At 33.1% G+C, this 18473-nt stretch overlaps 1 protein-coding gene across 1 annotated transcript in view; it reads left to right on the top strand.

Annotated features, from left to right (window-relative positions):
- Nucleotides 1-17162, top strand: part of LOC137236177 (cyclin G-like) — a 55423-nt gene extending 38261 nt beyond the window's left edge. The window contains exons 3-6 of the mRNA XM_067758799.1: nt 1190-1429; nt 1685-2059; nt 2126-2340; nt 16395-17162. Of these exons, the coding sequence (XP_067614900.1) occupies nt 1190-1429; nt 1685-2059; nt 2126-2340; nt 16395-16470 (906 nt within the window). The 3' untranslated portion in view covers nt 16471-17162. The remainder of the gene's footprint in view (nt 1-1189; nt 1430-1684; nt 2060-2125; nt 2341-16394) is intronic.
- Nucleotides 17163-18473: the final 1311 nt, after the last annotated feature.

The raw sequence follows: 18473 nt of genomic DNA, 5'->3' as shown, positions 1-18473 counted from the left end.
TGAGACTGAATTCAAAAACAATCCCGAAATAGTCCTAAAATTATCTCGAAAATCATGCGACAGTACCGAAATTAACAAAAGATGAAACCGTAAAGATCCCGAAATAGCATAGAAACTATTTTGAAAACAGTATCGCTATTCCTGAGAAAATTCCTGAATTTGTCCTGAAATGTTTCTCATAACAATCTCAAAATGACACCGAAATATTGCTGAAATAAACCCGAACAAAAAAATAAAACGGTTCCGAAATTTTCCCAGAACAAATTCACAAATGATCACGAATTAGTTACGGAATCATCCAAACGGTTTTGAAATATATTCGAAACGAAACAAACTCAGTCGTGCAATTATACCGAAATAATTCTGCAAATAACCTCCAAATACTACGGAAATGATTCCGAAGTAGCCATTTCGAAATTATCGTGAAATAGCCTCTAACTCATCGTTAGAAAGTCGTGATGTTATCCTCAAAAAGCACTCAAATTATCCGGAGATAGTCCCAAAAAATCCCTAAATAAGCCAAAACGATTCTGAAAACACTTTGGAAATTGTACGGAGACAGTTCCGAAATTATTCCGACATAGTTCCGGTAACCCCGAGGTAGTTTCAAAATATGTATATCCTAAATCGGCCCTAAAAAAATTACGAAATACTTTTGAAATGAATAGTACTGTCCTGAAATTATCCAGAAATAAATCTAAAATAAGAAATGTTTCCGAAATAACGCAAAATGATTCAGAAATTATCCTAAAATAGTCTCAGAATAAAGAAAGTCCCGAATTTATCTCTAGCCTTTAAAATATTCGTATTTCGTCCTGAAACGATCCACGATCCAATATGATCCAAATATAGCTTCGAAATAAGCTAGAAAAGATTACTAAATCAATTTCGAAAATGTCCCGAAATTATATAGAGACTCTCCCGAAATTATTCCTACATAGTTCCGATAATCCCAATAATCTAGAAATTACGCCGAAATGTTCCCAGAATACCCCGAATGATCCTCCCTGTAGAAGGAGGATGGTTGACTCTATTCACTTTTCCAAAACAGCTTAGAACTCGATCTATATGACCTAAATACTTACCAAGCATTATCGATCTAGCCAAAGAAACTTAGGGGTATATCGATTAGGAAAACTTATCCCACAATTTTCTAATTTTTTTCCTTTTTTCCTTTTACTCCTTGCAGCGTGAAGTGACAGCCGGTGGACGTGATGGCTCCGCGTATGTTTTACGTTGCCTTAAAATGTGGTATGAGCTGCCCTCCGATGTATTATTTTCAGCAATGAGCTTTGTCGATCGCTTTCTGGATCGTATGACTGTGAAGCCGAAGCATATGACCTGCATGAGTGTTGCTACATTTCATTTGGCTATCAAGCAGTTGGGATTAAAACCAATACCTGCGGAGGAGTTAGTAACTATTTCACAGGTAAGTCAAAGCGAATTAAGTAGCACGAAGAGAGTTTCATATGAATTATAGAAAGAATAAGTAGTTTGTGTAGTAATATAGAATTGAATTGAAAACATAAATTCTTTATATTTGATTAGATTTCTTCGATATTTATTCGTTTTCGAAAATTTTGTTATATCAACTTTGTATAATATATGAAAACTATTCGTACATTAAACTGTAGCCCAAATTAACTTACTTTACTAAGCTAAACTTTTATTTTTCTTCCTTCAGTGCGGTTGCACAGCCGGTGATTTGGAGCGTATGGCTGGTGTTATTGCCAATAAATTGGGTGTCCAAATGGGTACCAAACCAGTCACAGCCGTTAACATTTTGCGCGTCTTCTATGCTCTCTTCCGCAATTTAGCCAAGGAGGTGTGCGACGAATTCTATGAATTCTTTTTGCGTATGATCAAATTGGAAGATTTAGAAAATCGTTTGGAAAATTTGCTATGTGATGTAAAAACAACTGTTGTAACACCATCCACTTTGGCATTAATATTGATTTGCCTACATATGGATTTCCATATTAAGGCATCATACAAACGTGAACGACCTGAATTGAAACCCGTGTTCGAGTATATACTCTTTTTGCAACAATATTTGCGGGTAAGTTATTTAGTGAGATTGGAGGACAATGGAATTGTTACTAAATACGTTTCTTTGTTTCGTTAGATTCCCGATCGTGTATTCAGTTGTGGCTTTACCATTGTTGCTGACATTTTATCTCATTACAATGGTCAAAATAAGCAACCGTATAAGCAACGTTTAGTTTGGAAATTATCGAGTCGTACTATGAAAGTTTTACGTCCAACTAATCGTTTTTCTACCGATCTACCCACCATCGATGAGGGTCAAGTGAATATTATGGATGATGGATGCCGTTCTAGGTGAGTTTGAATGCAAACAAAAAATGTATATCGACGTACGATACGAAAATTAACATTTAACATTTTTTTTAGAAAAAATGTCCTATGCAAAAAAATTTTAAAGTGTTAGTGTTTGTATGACACGCCGATATACTTACTTAATTGGCGCTTAACCGTTTAAACGGTTATGGCCGTCCAACAAGGCGCGCCAGTCGCTCCTTCTCTATGCCAACCGGCGCCAATTGGTCACACCAAGGAGTTTAAATCGTTTTCCACCTGGTCCTTCCAACGAAGTGGGGGCCGCCCTCTACCTCTGCTTCAATAGGCGGGTTCCGATAGAAACACTTTCTTGGCCGGAGCGCCATCTTTCATACGCATAACATGGCCTAGCCAGCACAGCCGCTGCGTTTTAATTTGCTGGACTATGTTGATGTGTGCATAAAGCTCGTCGTTAAATCTTCTTCGGTACTTCGCCATCTTTCGAAGAACTTTTCTCTCGAAAACTCCCAGAGCCGCTTTATCTGCTGTTGTCATGGTCCACACTTCTGCCCCATATAGCAGGACGGGTACGATAAGTGACTTGTAGAGTATGATTTTCGTTTGCCAAGAGAGAACTATATTTTTCAATTGCCTACCTAGTTCAAAGTAGCATTTATTGGCAAGAGTGATTCTTCGCTGTATTTCAGAGCTGATGTTGCTGGTGTTGATGCTGTTTCCCAAATAAACGAAGTCTTTTACTGTTTCGAAATTATGGCTGCCAACAGTAGCGTGGTTGCCAAGGCGGATATGCGCTGACTCTTTGCTCGATGACAGCAGGTACTTCGTTTTGTCCTCATTCACCATCAAACCCATTTAACGCCGATATATTGTGATTAAATTTAGAAAAAGTAGGCTTGTTATAGGGCTGAAAACTGTTCTATTTTACCAAAGGTTCAACCATTTTGTGGATCGAAAAAAAAAAAAAAAACCAAATCACTTGTTGCTTATGGATGGATCACTGAAAAAAAATTATTTTGGCCAATTCCCAGTCGTTATTTCTCTAAAAGAAATTCAATATACTTTAGGTGTTTTTTTTTTCAACTAAAATTCCTAGAACGGGGTTTTTCGAAGAAATTATGAAAAACTCTGAAATTTAGTGTTAAAAACAAGTTGTTGACTTTTTTGCTTTCTTTGTTAGTCGTCTAGTTTTTGAAAAGTGATGACGCTTTTACTTTCGAACACCATACATATATACATACACATATGTACATACATTTTTGAAAGAAACCCAAATTGTTTTCCTACTAAGAGCTTATGCTCTTGTTATTATTCCTAAATATTGCGCCTAACCAAACATGTGCTTATTTATCTAAAACCTTTTATATCTTTTGCTGCAAATGCTGCAGAAGTCAAATTTTGCATATTAAATAATTAAATATTTTTGTCGTTCGTTACATTCCAAATAAAATCCTTATCCGAGCTAAGCAAAGCTGAATAAATTTTTACAATTAAGTAACTAACATTTTTTAGTTTGCACGAGAGATTAATAAACGCTCTAATGTAGAAAACCTGACTAATTACTTCATTAACTCTCTGATTTAAAAAACATCGAATTTTCGTTTTGAATTTCTTTTCTAAATTGTTTAACACAGTTTTTATTGTAAAATTCCTTTGGGCTTTTTCATTATTTTATGAAAATTATTTAAAGAATAAAATATTTGAAAAAGTTTTTTGTATTTGCTTTTGATGTAGCTTTCGAGTTTTCAGAGGTAAAAATTTAGACACAAGTACTACAAACAAACACACCTGCGAATACCAAAAAATATCAGCAGATTGTATTAGTTCTTTTCACCTCTTTTTTTGTTTTTGTTAATTAAAATCAACTTAAGAAACTAAATTGAATAATTGTATAATAAAAGCTATGTTTACAAATTCCGAATACGTTTCCAATAAAGTTCGAAAATTCTTCGAAATTCTTTAAAAATCTCCATAAATAACAATTGCTTTTGTTTTTATCGGCCTATAGCTATCGAACCCGGTATATCCATAAATATTTTAAAATTTTGAGTTAGAAATTTACGAAACTTTTTGAGTATGCAGTTTTGCAGTCGACTTCATTTTGATCAACCAAAGTAAAAGTTTTAAGTGTCACTAAATTGGTGGTGCTTTAAATTTATTTCCATACAAAGGGTTTAAATTTTTTCTAACTAAGATTCGAGTTTCCTAAGATTTAATTTTTCGATATACTCAAAAACTTTTCGCACTTTTCAGTGATACAATTCTTTAAAGTTTTTTTATTAAAAAGAGAAAATTTGTTGATTAGTTTTGCTGCTATTTTAGTGTTCACGTTTGTACGTACATATGTACTTATGCATAAATCTGGCCAGTAAAAAATTCATATATATATACTCACATGAATACATACGTATGTATTTATGACGTACATCAAGTTTAGAAAATTGTTTGGTAAATATTTACTGATGTGCTTAAGTATATCAGCCAAAGTGTTTATATCGCACACCTACATACATTCAAACAGCGATCCACCCAAAAAATTTAAAACATCAGAAAAGGCGAAAAAAGGTATGCGCCAATGCTATTTTTATTTTTTACAATGCCTTTTCAGGCTGATTAGTTCCGTAGGTATTGAATCGAGAAACCGAGAGGTATGCTTAACTTCAAAATTTTAGGTTTTTAAGTTATCTCTCTATTGATCTAGGTGTGCGCTATGTACATACATATGTGCAAAAACATCCGTTCGTTTCTGATTTAGTTAAAAATATGTAGATATGTATGTACGTAAATACATAGATGTATGAGTGCGATGTACATGTTGACAAGTTGTTTGTTGTTAGTCAAAATGTTATTTTTCAAAACATTATCTCACCGATAAATATTGTTATTTTTTGCTCATTGATAGGCAGTGGTAAAGACAAACTTTTGAGAGCGTGCCAAAAAAAAGAAAACAAACCGCGAAAGTCATAAATTACACATCGCAACAATATATATATATATATATATTTTTTTTTTTTTGATTCACAGGAATCATAAAATTTTCAAAGTGAAATTTTCATGTAAATCATTCTTGTTAAACAAACTTATTGCTCAACATGTTTGAGTTCTGCATTCAGTATGATCGGTGATGACTTCATTGCTTTTATGATTGCCTCTATGATCTTCTTCGTGTTATGAAGAAAAAGGCAGAATTCTTCCATATCCATTATAGTGTTAACTACTTTGTACTCTTTACTTTAATTTTTAAAATAATTCTTAATTGAGTTTTCGTGTTAACTAAAAAATTTTTGAATAACTTCAAACAAGAAAAATCTAATTAGTATTAAAATGTTTAAACTCAAAAATAAACAAAAACTAGTAAGAACGGGACTGTCTTCGGCTGTGCCGAAGACTTCATACCTTTCATGAATGGGGCTGAACAATAATCTTATCCTGTTCGTAATCTCCGAATAATCGGATGTATAAGATAAGAAATATATAGTGAACAGATCTACATACCTTAACGATTTTTAAGATAAATATAAAATAAAAAACAGGTAGGTACTTCGTGTGAGGATGCAAAGTTTCAGGTTTTTTGTGGTCTGCATGTAAAAACTATGGCTACGAATCACGTATTTCAAAAATATATGACGTAAACGTAACTATTTGATGAAATTTGATGAATTTTGAAGATTCTAGCCGTAAAAAAGGGGTCAAAATGACAGTTTATATGAAGTATATAATATATATTCGACCGATCTCTATGATTTTTTCAGACAACAATATAAGTATTTTGTGAAATTTGAAGCTTCTAACTGTTAAAACGGGGCAGAAATTGCGCAAAGTTTCTTATCTGAACAATCGGTTGTATGAGATATATACTATGTGTACCACCGATCTCAATGATTTTTTCAGACATCAATATATGCTATACACGTAAGCAGTTGGTGAAATTTGAAGCTTCTAGCTGTTAAAATGGGGCCGAAATCGTAAAAAAATATATATATACTATATATATATACTATATATATATACTATATATACCATCATATATATATTATATATATCACCGATCTCTATGATTTTTTGACACAACAATACATACTATATACGTAAGCAATCGGTGAAATTTGAAGCTTCTAACTGTTAAAACGGGGCAGAAATTGCGCAAAGTTTCTTATCTGAACAATCGGTTGTATGAGATATATACTATGTATACCACCGATCTCAATGATTTTTTCAGACATCAATATATGCTATACACCTAAGCAGTTGGTGAAATTTGAAGCTTATAGCTGTTAAAATGGGGCAGAAATTGCGAAAAGTTTCTTATCTGAACAATCGGTTGTATGAGATATATACTATATATACAACCGATCTCTCTGATTTTTTCAGACAACAATATATGCTATATACGTAACCAATCGGTGAAATTTGAAGCTTATAGCTGTTAAAATGGGGTAGAAATTGCGAAAAGTTTCTTATCTGAACAATCGGTTGTATGAGATATATACTATATATACAACCGATCTCTATGATTTTTTCAGACAACAATATATGCTATATAAGTAAATATTCGGTGAAATTTGAAGCTTCTAGCTGTTAAAATGGGGCTAAAATTTGCGAAAATATATATATATACTATATATATATACTATATATACCACCATATATATACTATATATACCACCGATCTTTATGACTTTTTCAGACAATAATATATGCTATATACGTAAGCATTCGCTGAAATTTGAAGCCTCTAGCCCTTAAAATAGGGCAGTAATTACGAAAAGTTCCTTATCTGAACAATCGGTTGTGGGGGATATATACTATATATACGACCGATCTCATAAATTTTTTCAGGCAACAATATGTGCAATATACGAAAGTATATGGTGAAGTTTGAAGCTTCAATCTGTTAAATTGGGTAAGATATTACAAAAATCCTCTTTTTCTGAAAAATCGGTTGTATGGAGGATATATGCTATAGTGGTCCGATCCGGTCGGTTCCGACAAATGTCTAATCGGACACCCAAATACACCTGCTCACCAAATTTTATCAAGATATCTCAAAAATTGAGGGACTAGTTTGCATACAAACAGACAGACGGACAGACGGACATGGCTAAATCAACTCAGCTCTTCAACCTGATTATTTCGGTATACTTAATGGTGGGTCTATCTATTTTCCTTTAAGGACTTACAATTTTCGGTTTCGTGACGAAATTAATATACCATTTCATTTTCATGAAAGGTATAAAAATAGGTAGGTAATCTGTGTGAGGATGCAAAGCTTCACGTTTTTTGTGGTCTGCATGTAAAAACTATGGCTACGAATCACGTATTTCAAAAATATATGACGTAAACGTAACTATTTGATGAAATTTGATAATCTTGAAGCTTCTAGCCGTAAAAAAGGGGTCAATATGACAGTTTATATGAAGTATATAATATATATACCACCGATGTCTATGATTTTTTCAGACAACAATATATGCTATATACGAAAGCATTTTGTGAAATTTGAAGCTTCTAACTGTTAAAACGGGGCAGAAATTGCGCAAAGTTTCTTATCTGAACAATCGGTTGTATGAGATATATATTATGTATACCACCGATCTCAATGATTTTTTCAGACATCAATATATGCTATACACGTAAGCAGTTGGTGAAATTTGAAGCTTTCTTCAACCTGATTATTTCGGTATACTTAATGGTGGGTCTATCTATTTTCCTTTAAGGACTTACAATTTTCGGTTTCGTGACGAAATTAATATACCATTTCATTTTCATGAAAGGTATAAAAATAGGTAGGTAATCTGTGTGAGGATGCAAAGCTTCACGTTTTTTGTGGTCTGCATGTAAAAACTATGGCTACGAATCACGTATTTCAAAAATATATGACGTAAACGTAACTATTTGATGAAATTTGATGAATCTTGAAGCTTCTAGCCGTAAAAAAGGGGTCAATATGACAGTTTATATGAAGTATATAATATATATACCACCGATCTCTATGATTTTTTCAGACAACAATATATGCTATATACGAAAGCATTTTGTGACATTTGAAGCTTCTAACTGTTAAAACGGGGCAGAAATTGCGCAAAGTTTCTTATCTGAACAATCGGTTGTATGAGATATATACTATGTATACCACCGATCTCAATGATTTTTTCAGACATCAATATATGCTATATACGAAAGCATTTTGTGAAATTTGAAGCTTCTAACTGTTAAAACGGGGCAGAAATTGCGCAAAGTTTCTTATCTGAACAATCGGTTGTATGAGATATATACTATGTATACCACCGATCTCAATGATTTTTTCAGACATCAATATATGCTATACACGTAAGCAGTTGGTGAAATTTGAAGCTTATAGCTGTTAAAATGGGGTAGAAATTGCGAAAAGTTTCTTATCTGAACAATCGGTTGTATGAGATATATACTATATATACAACCGATCTCTCTGATTTTTTCAGACAACAATATATGCTATATACGTAACCAATCGGTGAAATTTGAAGCTTATAGCTGTTAAAATGGGGTAGAAATTGCGAAAAGTTTCTTATCTGAACAATCGGTTGTATGAGATATATACTATATATACAACCGATCTCTATGATTTTTTCAGACAACAATATATGCTATATAAGTAAATATTCGATGAAATTTGAAGCTTCTAGCTGTTAAAATGGGGCTAAAATTTGCGAAAATATATATATATATACTATATATACCACCATATATATACTATATATACCACCGATCTTTATGATTTTTTCAGACAATAATATATGCTATATACGTAAGCATTCGCTGAAATTTGAAGCCTCTAGCTCTTAAAATAGGGCAGTAATTACGAAAAGTTCCTTATCTGAACAATCGGTTGTGGAGGATATATACTATATATATGACCGATCTCATAAATTTTTTCAGGCAACAATATGTGCAATATACGAAAGTATATGGTGAAGTTTGAAGCTTCAATCTGTTAAATTGGGTAAGATATTACAAAAATCCTCTTTTTCTGAAAAATCGGTTGTATGGAGGATATATGCTATAGTGGTCCGATCCGGTCGGTTCCGACAAATGTCTAATCGGACACCCAAATACACCTACTCACCAAATTTTATCAAGATATCTCAAAAATTGAGGGACTAGTTTGCATACAAACAGACAGACGGACAGATGGACAGACGGACATGGCTAAATCAACTCAGCTCTTCAACCTGATTATTTCGGTATACTTAATGGTGGGTCTATCTATTTTCCTTTAAGGACTTACAATTTTCGGTTTCGTGACGAAATTAATATACCATTTCATTTTCATGAAAGGTATAATAAATTTTTAAAAATAAAATAAATATTTGGTTTATTACCAAATATATTGAGCGGGAGTAAATGTAGGGTTATGGGGTGCTGGTCTGGTGGAAAGCACTAGACACGGCGAGCACCTCCAAAATGTTAGTGTCAGTGCAACGGACGGCGCTTATTGGTATCAGTGGTGCTCTGAGAACAACACCTACCTTGGCACTGAATGTCATGCTGAACATACATTTAGTAGATATTGCGGGAAAGGCAGCCGCGGCCCGGTCGTTGGTCAGGCTTCGTGATATGGGTTATGGGCTTTCTTACTTCGGACACTCTAGCCTTCTTACTAATTTCGACTTTATCTCGGACAGGACGGACTATTGTATACCGATGACTGCTTCCTATGCAACCTTCACCCTAGTCTTTCCCGCGATGGAGGAGTGGGAAGAGGAATTATGTGGGGCATGGGACCGGTTAACTTATTCACGGATGGGTCGAAGTTGGACGGAAAGGTATTGCGGGGGGTCTTCTGTCAAGAGCTAAATGTAAGCCGCAAGTTTAAGTTGGCTGATCACTGCAGTGTATTCCAAGCGGAAGTTGCTGCGATTAAGGATGCGGTGGATGGAATGCTATCCAGTGCTATTACGGTTAGGGAATTTAACATCTACTCTGATAGCCAAGCGGCTATCAAGGCCTTGAGTGCGATCGAGGGTGATCTGGGAGTGCCTGGCCTCGCTTGCGATTGCATCGAATTATTTTACAATTAAGATTATCTGGGTCCCGGGCCATAGTGATATCCCGGGTAACTGTCAAGCGTATCTCTTAGCCCGCATCGGTACAACTGAACCGAATGAAGATGGCTGTAGGGATTTCGGAATTCCGCTGGCCAACTGTGGATTGCTTCTCCATAGCTGGGCCTCGAGTCAGCTCAGCAAACGTTGCGTGGACACCACGTCTTGCAGGGTAGCAAGATCTTTCTGGCAGAAAGTGAATGGCAGGAGGTCTGCTGAAATAGTTGGATTCACTAAGGCTCACCTATCAATGGTCATTGGGGTTTTGACAGGGCACTGTCCGATGGGTATCCATGCGGTACGTCTCAATATACTGGAAACTCCATCCTGCTGCAGCTGTATGGAGAACAATGAAGTGGAATCACCAAATCGCTTTATGCTTGATTGCCCAGCTTTTGCCAGAACTAAGCGAAAGTACTTCGGCGACTCACTTGGATCTCCCGAGGATTTATCCAAAGTTGAGATCGGTATCATTCGGAGCTTTATCGTTGCTACTCAACGATTCTCTAAGTAGCTAGATCTAAGTCACCGCTATTTTTGGTGTATGTGGTATCACAACGGACCTTCGTGTTGTCCAAGTGAGCTATCCTTATCCGGGCAGCTACCACCTCACCTAACCTAACCTAAATGTAGGGTTATCTACTTAAAATAAATATACTGTATTTTTGTAAATTATTTTAATTTTACTTTACTTTTAATGTTCTTTCAAAATGAAAATTTTTAAGTTAGATATTTTAGAATTTTTAAAAATGTGAAAATAAATAATTTTTGCGAGATTGATTTTCAACAAATAAAATAATAATATTTTAGAGAAATAGTTATTATCTTAACTATATTGGCGATCCTACCAACGGACCTAAAATTATTTGAACGTGCATACTTGTACAACGAATTTGGATTTAAGTCAACGTTGTTAAATGCAGAACTAGTGAATTATAAATGTTAATGTGACTATAATTATCACATACATGTGCCTACACAATGATACGGAAATGTTATTAAAGAAAAGCCAGATCATTAAGGCAGTGATTAGTTTAAAACTCAAAGACTATTTTATATATAAATTTGATTAACAGAAACATATTCTAAAATAAAGTAAACATTTTTATAGTGTAAAAACATCTAAAAGAATTTTGACTAAAATAAATACTATTATTTACAAAATAGTTTATATGGAAAATTTTCGCTTCAACATCACTAAATTATTTGAACAAGAATCTTTAAATTTTTAATACAATAGTGAACAAAAATAAAACAATTATAAAATTAAAATCTGTACTATTACAATACAATATCTATCAACAATCCATGATAAGATACATTACCTGAATCGCTTCAACTTCTCAAGGACTGTGCTAGTGATTTGGTGTTTGCCAAGAATCAACTAACTAAAGTACCAGCATTTGTGTCTCTATATACACGCCTTACTTTGCTGAATTTGTCATGCAATCAACTTTCCGATCTGCCGCAAGAATTGGGTGTCTGAATACTTTACGGGAGTTGAAAATATACAATAATCGTTTTGATCACATACAAAACTGTTTTGATGAAACAAAAAAATCTTGAAATCCTATTAGCTAGTGATAATCGTATCAATCATATAGATGCTTAAATCAAAAATTATATATATATATATATATATATATATATATATATATATATATATATATATATATATGTTTAGCATTATGAATAAATAAAAATAAACAATCTAATAATAATAAATTTTAAAATATAACAAGTATATTTATAACAAGTAAATAACCCTACATCCATTTACTTCCTTTTCTTCTCCCCCTTTACGCTAATCTCTTCCTTGGTATCCTAATTCACCTAATTTTCTAATTTGGTTTATATTCACTTACTGGGACTTTTTTTGTTATACAATTGCAATCATACAGGCGCCAGAGTGGAACACCACCATATCTCGGCTGTCAGTGCGAAAACGCCATATCTCAAAATATTTTACAAAAACTATTTCAGAACTTGCTTCAAAAACGGCCTACCTTAGAATTTTTTTCATAAACGCCCCAACTAACTGCGTTTTTGAAACAAATCATTAGATAGGGCGTACTTCAATGGAATTTTGAAAGTTTTCTGAGGTGGGGGGCGTTTTTGAAACGACAGTCCAGATAGGGGGTTATTTTAATCATCAGCCGATATTAACCCAGCCATGACTCGTTTTTTTGTATATTTTTTTTTTTATCAATGAATGCCAAAATTTGATTTGCTTTTAAATTTTTTTTAATGTTGAAAATTTTGTTTTTAATTTTTTTATTGTTTTTTTATTTCAGAACGTATAGCCACTTAAATATTTTTAACGTTTTTCCGTTAAGAATAAAACATTCTTAGAACATCATTGAACGCACATATGTATATTTATATATATGTAGTTATAAGCTGCTGAAGATTGTCTGAAATTTCAAAATAATAAAAAACACAAAATTTTTTATCGCTTTCAAGTTCATTGCATTGAAACGAGGCACGAGCAAACCAAATTGTATGTATGTGTATACAACTTGCTTATTTTCACTTCTAATTAACTTTCTTCTTATCATTTATCATTGTTTTTATTATTAAAAAAAATTTATAACCTGAATATGGCCACAAAGCAATCTTATTTCTTGATCGCTAAGTAAATTCTTAAGTAATCAAAAAACAACTGACAATTTGCGTTCATTGTTTTTTAAACTCAAACAAAATATGTGTTTTATATAAAAGGAAAATTTTGCTTTGCTATTATACAAGAGTTCGAGGTTTTTTCGTGCTTGCCAATAATGTAAAGTGAGCTTAAAATATGAGCACTTAGGCAGCTTGATAAGCAGGCCCAGACCAAAGCGCGTCAGGGCGTTCCGAGCATAGCCACAATAAGAAAAGTCCATCTCAAGAGGTAACTAAAATCCATATAAAAAAATCGCTCCCCATATGAAAACTGAGGGATAGATAGACCTATCGATTTTCTCAACAGTGATGACAGACCGTAGGAAATATCCGATTTGAGGGAGGGATATGTCGCAGCAAAATTGATTAATTGAAAAGGGCCAATTTTAGATCTTTCGAAAAAGGGACTTTCATGTTACAATATTATTGGTGTATAACTGAATAGAATTTACTTCACTTCAAGTTGGATTTTAGAAAGTGTCAACTGTATTTTAGAAAAATTTAATTAGATTTTATATTAGTCAGTTGGATTTTCGAAAGCGTCAGTTAGATTTTAGAATTGTCAATTGCATTCTGGAAAGCGTCAATTGGATTTTAGAATTGTCAGTTGGAGTTTTGAAAGTGTCATTTGGATTCAAGAACTGTTAGTGGGATTTTAGAAAACGTAAATGGAGTTTTTGAAAAAACGAAACGGGTTCATTTAACTGTGTTGCACTCCTTCATATGTATTCAAATTACTTACTAAATTGGCGCTTAACCGTTTAGACGGTTATGGCCGTTTTAGAAAAGGTCAATTAGATTTCAGAAAGAGTAAATTTGAACTTTTGAATGTTTTCTAAAACCCAAATGACGTTCTCTAAAATCCGATTGACAGTTCTAAAAGCCAATTGATGCTTTCGAAAGTCGAGTGAACAATTCTAAAATCCAACCAATGCTTTCGAAAATCCAACCAATGCTTTCGAAAATCCAATTGATTATTCTTATTTCCAATTAACCCTTTCTAAAATCCATCTGGAAATGGTGTAGAAATAATAGGCAGTCTCACACGAAAAAGCGTCACTCTTACTCAAGTCTTCTATTTCAATCCCTTCGTATCACCAGATCGTTTTTGTAACACAGACGTGCAAAAGACTGTTCAATGCACTTATTTCAGTATTGCAATGCAACGAATGCAATCCATTGAACAAAAAATGGAATAATAAAAAATTCTTCGAAATAACGACTGACAAATTTTTACTTTTATTTATTATTCCGGAATGACGACAAAACTATTGCTGCCACTGGGCTTTCAATAATTTTTCCATATAGAATGAGTTCCTTAACAACTCCGTCACCACTCTATAAAAAATGTGCTCTAATTTGCTGTCGGTATTTTAATTAAACTGGTAACCTTGACTTTACCCGTAATTGTAACCGTGATCGTAGATGTAACCAGAATAGTAATCGTGGTCGTAACTATAAACTTTTTTGTAATTGTAATCATGTTCGTCACTGCATTTGTAGCTATAAAAGTTACCGTGACTGTAACCATTAACATGAACGTAATCGGGGCATTAACTGCGACCATAATTATCAGCTCCCCTATAACAGTTAATGGTACAATAAGCGTCGCCGTGACCGCTATGATTGAAATAAACGTAACTGTAAGCGCTACTACATTTGCTACCGTAACCGTAACCGTAAGAGTCGGCGAAGCTGTCACCATAACCGCAGCATTTTGAGTTCGTAAATATGTGGCAGCTTGAAAAACTCTAACGTTTGAGCTCAAAAACATTCAAGTTCGAAAAACTTTAAAGTTGAGTTCCAAGAATTGTACAGCTCGGAAAATCTTTAAATTTCAAGGCGAACTAATATTTTAGCGCGAAATTCTTTGGAGTTGAGTTTCATTCCGGTCTTGTCTTTTCGCGCGAGCGGTCGTTCGGGTCATCCTCTACTCAACGTAAATTTTTGGGCTTTTTGCGTTGAGTGAAAAATTAAAGAGTCCACAAGGTTGGCTTCGGTGCGTCCCTCGGGCGTTTTGGCGAAGTTAGGAGATGCAGTGCCTCCCTGACCTGGAGTTAGGGCGGTTTTATGCACTCCTAATAGGAATCAGTGACATTGGAAAAATGGCGTGGTGCCAATTAAAAACCTAACCTAAAAAATTTACATACATATATAAACTAACGGAAAACCTGGCGTGATGCCATACAAATCAAAAGGTTTTTATATACGAACGGGACTTGTACCCGAATCAGTGACATTGGAAAAATGGCGTGGTGCCAAGAAAAAACCTAACCTAATATTATACATACATACATAAATTAATGGAGAACCTAGCGTGACGCCATAAAAATTATATACGAACGGGACTTTACCCATAACGGGATACTGAAATAACATGGCAACAAGCCATATATTGAATTTTAATAATTAATAATTTTGTCATGTGCACATGACTAGAGTGAATATGAAAAATAATTACAATAATTAAATGGATAATTAACAACTTAAGACAATTTGAATATAACCTGGCGTGGTGCCATGAAAAAACCAGTTTACAAAGCACATAGTTAAATACAAATAGCAAGCTGCTACACATGGTTCTGGCCAGTTGGTATTACCATTGTGTACTAGTGGAGCCTAAATTACTTACATACTTTGGAAAGTTAATCCAGAAATTAATCATTTTATGCATTGGACAATAACCTGGAACTGGGACTTTCAAATATAAGAAGGTCCTCCTCCATGCAATCAAATCTCGAAAAAAAAGGAGTTGAGTTTGAATTTTGGCTAAGTGTCATATTATTGACTAATGTAACAGAGCACTAACCAAAACCGCAACTTTAATTGTAACCGCACCCGGTACGTAACCGTGACTGTTGCAATAAATGAACTTTTTCTTCATTTCCTTTTAATTATCACCACCATAATGAGCATCATCATTACCATCGTCATCGTCAGAAATATCTTTTTTTCCTCTTTCTCCTCCAGCTTCTTTTACCTCTCCTTTTTCTTGTAATTTTCGTCTTCCTTGGCTATATGAATTCCCTTTTTCTCTTTTTCCCTTTTCTTAAAAGTCTCTGATTTTGCTCCACAGATTTGGTTTATGTGCACTCGCTGAGTTTTTCCTAACGTCAAGTCAATAGCTGCGTTCTCCCATATAATGTGCAAAATTTGTTTTCCTTTGAAAAAAAAAAAGAATTCTGTAATGAATAAAAATAGTGTATGAAATCTTTTCGAAATCAGCAGAAACTATAATTTTTCTTATATTGCATTGAAATATTTAAAAATTTGTGTATTTCAAATTTTAATTATCTTTACATTATCTAAAACTGCTTACTTTTTCTTTTACAGAACCGAAAGTATCAGCTCTGAGGAGGAGGAAGATTGGCCGACATCTCCAATTATTCCAATTTTCGAACAGTGTTAATACAGAACATACGCAAAACAGCAGTGTGCAGTCAATACATCAGATTTTTGCGTACAAACTCAACAAATAACTGCAGGATGATAATTATTTGCCAGTTAAGACGGTCAAAGTATAGAGGAGTAGGCAAGAAAAATGAGAAAAGCAAAAAAATTTGCTATAAAGAGATAAAAAGTTATTGTGTAGAAGTAGAAACAAATTTTGTATTATGAAACGTAAAAGAAAATTGAAGTTGTGAAACGTCAACGACAATGACATATCCTGCATGACACAACAACAAAACTTTCGTTCTCGTTAAAAAAAAAAAAACAAAAAAAAAAAAAAATGAAAAAGCGAAACCGTCAACGTAAGCAACTGGAACAGCATACATTTAATTTTTTTTTTGTCATCTAAACAATAACACCCAACTCTCCACTGCGATGTGTGTATATTTTGCTATGCATCATAATAACGAAAGATTTAGAATTTGTTTGATTTTTCTTTATCTTTAAAAATACTGTATATGTATGCTTGTATGTACGTAAGTTAAACGTAAGAAAAAGAAAGAGAAGAAGAAAAAAAAAACAATTCGAAAGGGATTAAGAGCGGGCGCAAATTTGAAGGGAAAGATGTTTAATTCTATTTCAAATCTTATAAAATTATGCGAACGAAAAAAAGTTTTAAAAAGAAAAAATTAAAAAACAAAAAAAAATAAATGTGGCGGACCATCATACAAAAGATTGATGCCGTTCCAGCGCATTTTTTCGTTGTATAATTGTGTGCTGGCTTGTCGTTCAGATACAGCTTCAGATTTTTTACAAATAATTTTGAGCTTGTATCTCTTAACAAATCAGAACACAATTGAAATGTAAGAGCGGTATATGCTCAGCAAAATATGAAATTATAGTAAATAATTTGGAAAAAAGCGCGGCAAAGCAGAATGCGGGCAGCAGGCGCTAAGGAAAATCAAATCTTATAGTTAAGCGATTGAGTTGAGCATGTGTACGGTTCAGAGATGGGAAAAGCAGATGGGAAAAGATTCGCTCAAGCAAACAAACAAAAAAAAAAAATATAATAAAAAAAACTTATAATAAACAAAAAATATAAAAATATTCAAAAAATTTCTAAAGAAAACTAAAGTTTTGCAAACAAAAACAAAAAAAAAAAAAACAAAAACAAAATGGAAATCGATTTACTTTAATTACTTATAATAAAAACAGCAAAAAAAAAGAAAACAAAAAACCAACTATCAATATTCAAATTCTGTTTTATGTTCGCAAAATGTTTGTATTTTGATTCTTTAATAAATAATATTTTGTTCAATTATTTTTTGGTAAAACAATATGAGATATTAAGAATATATGCAAGCAAAAGATTCAAATAGCTAAAATAAGAAAACTATACCTAAAGAATTTCAAAAAATATATGTATTCAATATGTAGTTTATACACTTAAAAACCAAAACAACACAATATTAATACTGCAATATCAATCAAGTCAAAACTGTAAACTGTAAAACTGTAATGTTATCTTTGTGTACAACAATAATTGAAAACAAATTAAAGACGCAAATCATTTTTCAAATACTTAAAGATTTACCGTTTTATTCTGACAGTTTTCTTTCTTAAAAATTTTAAACCGAAAAATTTAGTGGTCACAAACAAAATAATATTTTAAATTAAATTGAAAAAAGTACAAAAATATTACTAACGATTCCAAAATGAAAAGCATAAAACACTTATTTTCACACATTTTCAAAAAGCTGGAGGTTCTTAAATTTAGTATTAAATAAAAAAAAGCTATTAGGACGCATTAAAGTTTTTTAGTTCTTATTTTAAATTTCTATTTTGACGTCTGTAAAAGACTAAAATTAAAGCAAAATGCATAATAATGAAAGCCTAAAGTTTAAGTTTCAGGCAAGAATTGTGTTTACTGGTTATTAAGAACAAGAAATATACCTAAGCGAAACAATTCTTGAAATTTCCTTTCTTAACTGCACTGCCATTTTAGTAAAAATGTCTTAAGTG

Source organism: Eurosta solidaginis, unplaced genomic scaffold (assembly GCF_040869045.1).
Source record: "Eurosta solidaginis isolate ZX-2024a unplaced genomic scaffold, ASM4086904v1 ctg00001440.1, whole genome shotgun sequence".
NCBI classification, from domain to species: Eukaryota; Metazoa; Arthropoda; class Insecta; order Diptera; family Tephritidae; genus Eurosta; species Eurosta solidaginis.
The sequence above is the reverse complement of the archived record's forward strand: the minus strand, read 5'-3'. Positions and strand labels throughout refer to the sequence as shown.